The 10,807-nt window shown below is 38.7% G+C and overlaps 1 protein-coding gene across 1 annotated transcript in view; it reads right to left on the bottom strand.

Moving 5' to 3' along the window:
- Positions 1-10,550, bottom strand: part of LOC104468409 (kinesin-like protein KIF13B) — a gene marked incomplete at both ends in the record, with an annotated part of 11,227 nt that extends 677 nt beyond the window's left edge. The window contains 3 exons of the mRNA XM_010082522.1: positions 2,283-2,393; positions 5,494-5,706; positions 10,439-10,550. Of these exons, the coding sequence (XP_010080824.1) occupies positions 2,283-2,393; positions 5,494-5,706; positions 10,439-10,550 (436 nt within the window). The remainder of the gene's footprint in view (positions 1-2,282; positions 2,394-5,493; positions 5,707-10,438) is intronic.
- Between the last annotated feature and the right edge of the window lie 257 nt (positions 10,551-10,807).

Raw genomic sequence — 10,807 nt, forward strand, 5'->3', positions numbered from 1 at the left:
TAGCAGCATTTTGGATGGTGTTTTGTTCTTGTCAATAGACTTCATAGAATTCAACAACAAAGCATTACTGTGCAAAAATGTACATCTTTCAAAGGGAAGTGTTTGGGTGAAGACCAGAGCAGTGAAAGAGGAACATGAAACATTTCTGACTTAGGAACAGAAAGGGATTCTTCTACAAAAAAACCATTGAGATAGAAACGTTGAGAATTGTTCCCACAGAAATGATTCTCACTATCCACAATAAAAAGCAAAATTTTAAAAATAAATATGGGAGGCCCCTCACAGAATTACTAGGGGGAAGCAGAAACAGAGGAGGGTAAAACAAGTAAATAAAAAAAAATACAAGAGGTGTGCAGTGCTTTCTTTGTGATGTTGAGACAAAAAAAAAAAAAAGAAAAAAAAAAGCAGAGATTGTGTAGGACTAATGCTGGAACATTTATTAAGGTTCTGACCTTTACCTACCAGTCTGCTTTGTATTTAAAAACGCAGTATGTCATACTATTCAGTACAATTCTCTGTTCAGCACTGGGAGTTGTACCAGGCCTAATCAAGGTTAAAATTGCAAAGAATAGCAAACACAACTTGCTCTTGACTTTCTCTACCTTGTCTCCCTACACACATACAAAACCAACATAATATCCCTGTAAGGAGAAGTTGTGAGAGACAGAGACAGAGAAAGAAAGAAAGAAAGAACAGAGGAAAAACTGCAGTGGGATGTCAAAGATCTCTCTTCTGACCATCAGTGCCAGGCTCTGAAGTTCACATAATTCCTTATTATCTACAGAGATAAGAACTCATTGCCCAAAGGAGGACTTGGCCCACAGTCTAAATCTCATAGGATTAACTTAAATGAGCCAGTTTCTGTTAACTTTGCTCAACACCTAATGTTAATTAACTTAAACATTCAAAATACATTACAAGTGTCTCAAATACTCATTGAAAATGTGAAAAATGGCCTATTCACATTGTCTGTAAGGCTCTGAACCTTTATTGCCACTCCATCTCTACAAACTGTCTCTTTGACGGCCCCCATTCTTTATGAGGAATCATCCTTTCCTCAAAGATTTTCGATTATCTCTCCATCCTGCCCGCCTACCCTGCTGTAATTTGACAGACAGCTGTTGGTGGATGCTGGCCAAAAATAAAAATCACTTGACAAGCCATGATATAAATGCCTTTAAACTTGGGCCTCTGAAAGCCTACTGAAGATGGCAGAGAGAAAAAAAAAAAAAAAATCACTTTTTGACACAGCTGCAAGGCTCATGAAACCCCCAGCTCCAAAACACTGTAACAGGCTGAGAATTTAGAGACAAAAGAGGAAGAGAGCTAAAGCAAGCAGCTATCTGCAAACACCAAGGCAGGCTTAGTCTGTAGCGTTGAGCCCATTACCCAGTTTTTCAACCTCCTCCCACCCTCTCAGGTTTTCTATGGCTAGAAACGATTGTGTAGGATGAGAGCAGAAATTTTTTATTATTGTTATTTTCATTGTTATTATTCACCCTTATACCCAGGGAGGAAAATCCATGGTACGAATCTGCACTGAAAGGCAGGATGCCCTCGTAGTCACAAGCAGCATTTCTGACAATGGATCTTTAAAGTCAACACAGTCTGTTCTGATTGTGTCATCTACAAGAGGGCTTTGTATCGGAGGCTCCGTTTTCTCCTTATTTATTACATGCTATTCATCACCTTTCAATAGCCCTCCTCCTCACAAGCTCCCTACTGCAAATAGATACATCAGCATTTGTGTGGTAAGAATTGGAAGTGTCATGCAGTAATCGCGGTGACCTGTACAATTTTTCAACACAACCATCATATTCCATTATGGTCAGAGGCCCTAAGTATCAGTGTAAGAGGTATCAAACCACACGAGGATCCTAAACAGTTCTCTTTTTCAATATTCTGAATGCCCTTTGCCTTGTGTATTGAGGCACTCTGCATGTAACCTCGCATTTAACGCTCTCAACACTCCATCCTTCATCACAAACAACAATTTTACTGTCTGAAGAACATAAAATCCCTGTAATCCTCTCATCCATGGATTATTATTTTTTTAAATAACTTCTCCATTTGCATACAGTGACAATTTATTACTGTCATCGGAATAATAATCTGGGAGGCACCCAGCTATCACAGGAATTAAGTGAAGCTTTTCAAAAGGGCAGTAAGCTTGACCTACTTACCCATAAACGTAGGGAGAGATTCAGACAATCTCTACAGACTGGCAGACAAAGGAAACAAACCTATTCTTCATAAAATAGGGGAGAGAGAAAGCAGCAAACCTGTGCTATTTCCTCAGTTTTTCTTAATTTTTCTTCCCAGGTTACAGTCATTTCCTGAATCAACTTTTCGGATTCCTCCAATCGTTCTTTTAATTCTGGTGATTTCATAGCCTGCAAAAATAAAAGCAAATAAAACCAGAAAGCTTGTTGTGTGGTGGTTTGTTTGTTTTTTTCACATCACTGTCACACAGATGGGGAAAAAAGGAAACATAACATTACTCAAGGCATACTTATCAGTAAGTAAAGGGTTCTTTTTTAAATACATATTGCATACAAATGCAGAATCCATCAAAAAGTTAATTAGTTTCAAATACAGATGCTAAAGTGGAGTTTATATACATCAATACAAACCAATTATATGATACTGACTTGCACAAAGATATTCAAACGCAAACTCATTTCTATACCAACATGAGTATCCCTAACGACTCATATCTAAACCAACCTTGTTTCTCAAATACTGCTGACCTGGCTAGCCACCACTGCCTCAGCTGTCCTTCCCCCCAAATGGCACTTAACATCTCAGTCACTTAAACTGCCGTGCCACCAAAATATTTTTATTGTTCATTTTGATACGGCCTGACGGGTGTGATTTCTTCTTTCTGTAGCAAATATCAAGGCATCTGAGGTGTTCTGGTTACTCACCCCTACATATGCATTTTACAAAGCAGATATTGAAAGAAGCCTTACCATGTGCTTCCAGGCACCGGAATTCAATTTTCTTTCTAACTCATCACAGCTCTAGTTTTGTTTTGTAAAATAGCCAAAGGCCCATGTTCCATCCAAGGACTAACTTGAGAAGAAGAAGATACCCCCATTGCCCCCCATCAGACACTCCAAAAACCAAAAGGACATCAGCATTTTCATACTGCACATATTTACTTCCTCCAGTCTTGGTACTGTCATACTCCTTCTCTACTACCCTGAACAGGAACCTGGGGACTTCCTTACGTTGTGATTTCATTACTGCTAACAAATGACAAAGGTTTTGGCTGGTGGCTATTTCTGCAATGCCAGTTAAACAATCCAAGCATTGCTCTCCATCAGGTATTCCCTTACCACAAAACCAAAACTCCTCACAGGAATCCAAATCAAACAGAGTGGCCTCATTACAGTGCAGTTCGTTCACGAAAAGGAGCAAATGCCAGGGGTGGAAAATCCTGTTTTAGAGACAGGAGTTTCCTCTGCCTCAAGACACAGCAGCCTAGGAATTGTCATCTGATGTGCCCCGTGTCATTTTTTTCTGGTTGACTATCTCAAATACCCAAACACAGGGTTAAAGGGAACATGAATTCCATCACCCAGGAAGGAAAATGAAACCAAGGCGATCTCCAGAACAAAGATTTATTATGACTGATACAACATCAGCACAAAGGTGCTGGACACGACAGAGCAGGACAGGAAGATGAAGCCCACTTACTCTCCAGGTCTAAGTCTTGTTGGTCCATTTATTTGGACCTGGGGCAAAATTACTCACATGCTTCAACTGTAAAATGAGCTAGATAATTCTCCTCACTCCCTCCAACGCTTACATAAACAACAGATACATGGGCACAGACCTACGCCAGCCCAGCAGGTGTGCTTCTCTGCTGAAAGCAGCTCGTTTAAATTCCCAGCTTAGGAAGGACAAGCTGGTCTTGGCACAGACAAATTAGAACATGTGATAATAATTTTGACAAGAAAAGATCATAATGCATGGATTAACAAAGAAAAAGGGAAAAGAGAATAATGCCTTGCTCTTCTGGGAGAAAAAAATGTGAACTGTCAAGTTCTGCTCTGCCTTGGCTGTTTAGGAGAGAAAAGGATACTGACACCAAAAGTGAAAAAAAAAAACCTCAAAAACCCCAAAACCACAACTTGGTGACCTCTATATTTGGCAATGAGCTTTGAAAATGTAACCTGACTGTCATAACAGGTCAATGGTTTTGTTCATTAAAAAAAAAGTTATTTATGCACATTTCTGTAAGAAAATGAGATTAGCTACAAAGGTATTAAACTGAAAGGAGCATAAGACAATGTGGTTTTTGACCTTTAGTGTGTAGCCTCTTAATAGCAAACTACACCGTTTTTTCCATGCTCTTTGTCAATGCCACTGAGATGACAACGAGGGTGGGATTTTAATACTTGGTGCACATTTCTGTAAGAAAATGAGATTAGCTACAAAGGTAGTAAACTGAAAGGAGCAGAAGACAATGTGGTTTTGACCTTTAGTGTGTAGCCTCTTAATAGCAAACTACACCATTTTTTCCATGCTCTTTGTCAATGCCACTGAGATGACAACTAGGGTGGGATTTTAATACTTGGCAAAGGAAATATTTATTACTTCATATTTAGGAAACACTACTTCATTACTTTGGAAAGCTGCCATTATTTTGGCATTAATGCTCACAAATGACACAATCAGGGAATACTTGCATCCCTCAGAGTGAAGTCTGTGGTTCATATTTTAGAGGAATTTTTAGACATTTAATTTGAGATACCTTAAAGAACCTGATACACACTCACTGGATGCTGAGCATATTAGGCAACTCAAATGAGAACAGTCACAAATTCACCAGTCATTTCCAATATCACAGCCAGCATTCCCTGCATATCTCATGAAGCAAATACCATAATAATAATTTTCCTGCATTGCAAAACAGATGGATTAGATCACCATTGCTTTGCCATGTTTAAGAACAGAACTCAGAATCACACTAGTTCTTGGCTTTCATTTACCATTTAGACCATGCTCCTTTCACAATTTCATTGAGGTAGCTGTGCAGATATTCATCACATTCTCTAGTGCCTGTAAGAGATTCTATTTAGAACAGTCGAATCTTGTAAGCAAGAAGGCATTACTTAACCGAACTTGCATCTCACAGGATGTAGCCACACTGAACTCCTAAAACACACCGGCAAAGCTCTGCCCATAAACTGCACAATCTTAAGACTCCATCCCTATTCCTGCCTGCATGTCCTCTTGCTTTTGATCTGTATCTCACACCAAAAACAAGATTGCTCAACAAGGTGTTCAAACAGGACCTGGTATCTCACGTTATCACCCGTGTTTCAGGACTGATGTACAGAAAAATGGAAAGAAGGGATATAAGGGGAGATTTCTCATAGAGACCATGTAGTAATTCTTTGTGGCATTCATTTTCGAGTGCCAGGTAAGAAAGTCCTGACAACGGGGTTTACAGGACTTACTGGTCGAGACTAAAATGTGTACCTCTGCTTTTGTGAGCTGTTCCCGCAGCTTCTCCACTTCCTCACGGAGCTCCCGAATAATGCGAGCATTGGGGTCTTCATTCACCACAGCGTGATTAACGATGTTCTTGGCCCGGTCTGCGTACCTCAGTGTTGAAAGGGTCTCATCATAGTTGTCTGCTGCTGGGCTTACTGTTGCTACCATGGCAGTCTTGCTGTTACCACCAAGGCTATCCTGGAAAGTGGGAGAGGTTAGAAAATTAAAACAGAATGTTTCCTTCGTTTTACCCAGTCAATGAACTTAGGCAGTGAATAATAAGCTAGGGTTGGGAGTAGATCGGGGCAACTAATAACAGAAATATTTTTGTCAGAGCTCCTCAATTCAAAATTAATATTCTAAAACGTGTAAATCAAGGAAAGTTGTTATTTTCAAATTTATTTCTTTTTTTTTTTTTTTTAGCACATTTAGGAAACGTCATTCTTGGCTTGCAGAATCAGTTTTAGTTTAAACACAAATGAAAACAGTCCCTTTTTTAGGCTTTATGGTGCCTAGTAAGTGCTTCAAAGGTTTACTTCTATGTTTTCTGCTTAGGTTTATAAACCAGAAATGCAAGCACTTCAGCATTAGACCTCTCAGAGACTACTGAAGAAGCTCAGGAAAGATCATGATGAATTCGAACATCTTCTTTGAAAGACTGGAAGAGAGATGTTTCCAATAAGCACTTAATTGAAATTATTTAAAGATCACCTCATAAACAATATAGTTTAGTTTATTATTTTAAATATTTCAGAATAGGGCCCTTCCCCCAAATTTCACAGCTCACAAATCTAAATCGAGTTACGTAAGAAATTACCCTTTTGGAATTTGGTTGACAGAGAAGAAGGGCGTGAAACCACATTCCTGTAAGGCAGTGTGTAGGAGGAGAGCGGGAAGGAAGGAAGTGTTCAATCTTTTTACTGATCACAAAATTGTGGTTTACAATTTTGGCCAGTCTAAAAGATAAAGTATTCTGCTTTGAATTTTGCAGCAATTTTTTTTCTAGGACTTTTGTTTTGTTTTGCTTTGTTTGTTTTGGTTTGGTGTGTTGGGGTTTTTTTGTTGGGTTTTTTGTTGTTGTTGTTTTTGTTTTGGTTTTTTTTTTTACCCAATATCCCCTTCTGAGATGAACCATGCTATTAACTTTCATCTTCAATAACCCATGAAATCTAGGTCAGGCGTTGCCATTACAACAATCTGACTCCATTAGCTGCTTGCCTAACCATTTCAATTACAGAGCACACATGTAGCTTTCCCCAGCAATCATTAAAACGCCCCTTTAAGTATCTCCTTAAGACTCTCTTTTTTTGCTGCATGATGCCTGAAAGAGTTTGACAGCAGTCTGGCTGCTTCAGCGGTCAGACAAGCATTGACCACACACACCGAGGCTGCTTCACCGCTGCATTCACTCCGCTGTCTCTGGTCATGCAAAAGGGCAGCGAGCTCTTTGGGTAGAGAATATAATTTCATTTGTAAAGTCTTCAGGACAGCGAGATGCTTGCAGGTCAGAGTATTTATAGAGAGGAAAAAGAACAGCCTTCTGACTGATACCACCATGTTGATTTTTTTTTTTCTCATCTGAGGAGCAGACAATGTTTGCTCCAATAAATACATGGCTTGGGAGGACCCACTCTGTAACACCGAAATGTTTTTCCAAAGCATCTGCTGAAAACTTTAAAAAGACTAACAAGAGCACATGACTCATTCGATGGGCTTTCTTGCCCTACAGAAGCCGGGACTTTTCTTCAATCTGTCAACAGTTCTCAAAAGCTTGGAATGACACCTTGCAACTGCAATCCCTGTTCTGTACAAAAAGACGAAATTTATCAGGGTGCTGGCCAGGTACTCTGCTTCCAAATCAAACCTTTACAGTTCGCACTTTGGGAACCTCCTTCACTGCACTATCAGCTCCAGAATAGGATTAATTCATTATTCGAATTGCAACTGTGCTGTACAGGCAGCTGAGAACGCTGTTAACAGTGATCCACCATAATTCACAAAACGCCCATTATAAGTAGGGTAAAGTTCCTCTTGTAGCTATTCAAGCCCAAGGCCAGACTGCCCGATAAAGTTTTATGTATAAAATTGTTGTGCTGATTTCACTGGTTTCTTTAATGTTAAGCAAGAAAGGTAAATGAGCCAGCCTCTCATTAGGGAAGACAGCACCTGCACCCTGGAAAGGCTGGGCTTGCATGTGACAGAGAGAAACACAGTGGAAATAAATAAGTTTAGTTATTTCTGAGGCTAAACGAGAACAGTCTTCCCTAGCACCAAGATTTACTGTGAAAACAACTTAAAATGTAGAGATCAGAAATTATATTTCTAATAGCAGCCATCAGTAAAAGATACAGGGCTTTGCAATAAAATGGGACAACAAGATAATTATGCCAATACAGTTTGATAAAACCAAAAAGTTAAAGCACTGACAAGCTCTTTTGCTTCCTACACATAACCTGATGCCACTCTTCAAGCCTCCTCTTGCAATAGTATTTTTCACCTGGTATTTTAATCTAACGATCCTCAACAAAAATCAAACAAAAAGTGTTAGATCCTGAGGTCTCCTGAACTCTACCGGTTTCTCAGGTTTGTGGATAGACCCTATATGACAGATATTCCTAGTGTCAGAACACATTTACTCATCTTCAGCATCATAATTAACAGTTGAAAGCTAGAGAGAAAGATAGCCCACCATCTCACGGCTTCTACGAACAGCTTCTTTGAATGAATAAATCCCTCCTTTGATCTTTAATTAAAGAAATGTTTAAATTTTCCCCTTTCAAAATAAAGTTTTTCTTCAATGAGCTTGTTTGTAAAAAACTCCAAAAGCTCCAAACCTTTTGTTTGCACTTAACATAGCTGGATGTTAAAGACACAAAGAAGGTTTGCCTGAAAGAAGGCAGAACAAAAGTGCGCCTCAATTTATGAGCTAAAGCATGTGCTGGGTATGGCCATCGTCATTGTAACTACAATGCACCAGACAGGTGCTAAACAGGAATTTCAGTCTGCTCGCTGGATTTGTTTACAAATGGAACAGCACAACTAATTCTAACAACACTAGAAATCCGTTAGGAAAGTTTCCACTCCACTTGCTCGGACATTTACAGTCACATCAGGACCCCAAGCACACATCCCACACCACAGCAAACTGAAGCAAGCTGCAAGCTGGTTTTGTTCCCATCTTTGCAGAGAGCCAAAAAGTATTTCTTTAATTAGAGTAAAAACCCAGTGTAAATATATAGAGGCAAAAATCTATTTAAACACTAAGAATGTCTTAGGGCAAGGAACACTGTAAAATGAGGATTTAGCTTACTGCAGAAAAGCACAGACACTGTTTCTGTTATGCCATTCTGATTTTTATGTGGGCCTCATGACTGCACTGTTCGATGTCCAGTATCTGTGATGCTTACACTGGGGAAAGAAATAAAACCTCCACAGCAGTCATTCTGAAAGGTTCATTAAAAGACAGCCCTGAGAAAAATGAAGGCTTGTGGTGGCAAGGGGTTACACGAGTAGAGATTTGATTTCACATAAGCATTGAAGTCAACTTTGTTTTCAAATCTCCTTAAGGAAAACATCTTTTTCATCTCCACACCTCTGTATAACCTGCAAATAACTTTTTTCCTTCCACATGTGCAGTTCAATCATTGGGATGTAAGATTCAAACAACACTGAAAAACATTGCTAAGAATGGGTGGGCAAGCAAAGCAGAGTATTGGAGACAGCAAAATCTAGCCAGAGCAGCTACAAAAAAAGGCTGGTGGTGCCAAAAATAATTTTCTTCCCAGATTATACCTTTCTATTAACAAATATATCTTAGTTGCTCCTTGATAACAATAAAACAGAGGATAAGGGAAAAAAGGAAACTTGCTAAGTTAGTATGTGCATGAGACATGGTTACTAAGGATCGTGGTAATCAAATGATGAAAGAGAAAAATTTTAACAAAAGGACAGGTTACAAAAATGAAACCAAAGTAATCTACGTATGACACCTAATTCAACAATCCTTCAAAATCCAAGTCAACCAAGACCACTCAAGCTCTACCAGGCAAGATAAGAAAAAGAAAAGCAAGCCACCAAAAGCAGGCAAGCTTTTTACAGCTCCAAGGGGCTGCATTGGTGCTTGCCACTCATTCAGAGAACTGGAGAAATCCAAATGATGACTACACCTGAAATCAAAATCGCACTCCCAAGATTTTTTGCCATCAGGCTGCCATGACTTACAGTCACTGTATGTAGGAAGTGGGAAGAACAACAAAAACTAAAGCTTGTCTTTTAATTCAACATACATAAAACTCATATTTAATAATCTGTTTTTTTCATTTAGACCTTACAGATCTTCATCCAAGTGCCATTGTGATACACTCCTTTTCCCCCAAAAAGAACACCAAATAGAGACCTATGCAGTACAGAAAATTATTTAACTGTTCATTTCACATGAATTTGATGTACAAACTCTTCTGACCTGTGCCTCAGACTGTAACTGGGATAATGCTCTGCAATTATACTCCACTGACAAAAGTAGAGTATATTAATATATTAGATAATTAGGAAAAGGTAATAGTCTGAATCAAAATCTTAAAATCTAACCATCCCAGTACGTAAAATTCAGTTGCATGTGCAAATAACCCAAATTAGCCCCAAGGTTGTGTGTAAAGCTGTATATAAACAGACCCATAAAAGATAATGCTTTTTTTGGGTTTTTTTTTAAAGTTCCTTATTCTTTAGGCCATTACAGGTCAGTGGAAGACAGGAAACGTTAGTCTGTAGAGATACTAATGGCTTACACCCAGCTAATTTTCCAAAGACAATTACGGTTAACATCAAACCAGACACAAGGCAAAAGAACAGCGTTTTATTTCATTGAATGGGACTCTTATCCCCTTTTCCTCCTTTTTATTTCTCTTTAAAAAAACTAGATCAGAGTACTTACTTTAAGTAACCATGTGAGCACAGAATCACGATAAGGAACAAATTTGTTCTTGTTCTTGCCAGCAGCCTGATCTGCCAGAGCAGAAATAACCAGCCCAAGGGTTGTGAGGGATCTGCACAGAGAACACACGCAGTCATTAACAAGTGTAAATATTCATAAGTCAAATGCATATTTAGACAGTGACTTTCTCTACAAAACTGAGCTCTGAAAAGAAAGTTCCTAGTGCAGTTTTCATCACTCTCTTCTCACAAAAGCTCTACGCCTTGTTTTCAGCCTTAATAATCATGTCATCACAAGGCATTTAAGAATAAATTTAAGAATTTATAATAATTTATTTTAAAATAGAAATGTAATATATTTAGTATTTAA

This window comes from Pterocles gutturalis, unplaced genomic scaffold, assembly GCF_000699245.1.
Source record: "Pterocles gutturalis isolate BGI_N339 unplaced genomic scaffold, ASM69924v1 scaffold38664, whole genome shotgun sequence".
Classification (NCBI taxonomy): domain Eukaryota; kingdom Metazoa; phylum Chordata; class Aves; order Pterocliformes; family Pteroclidae; genus Pterocles; species Pterocles gutturalis.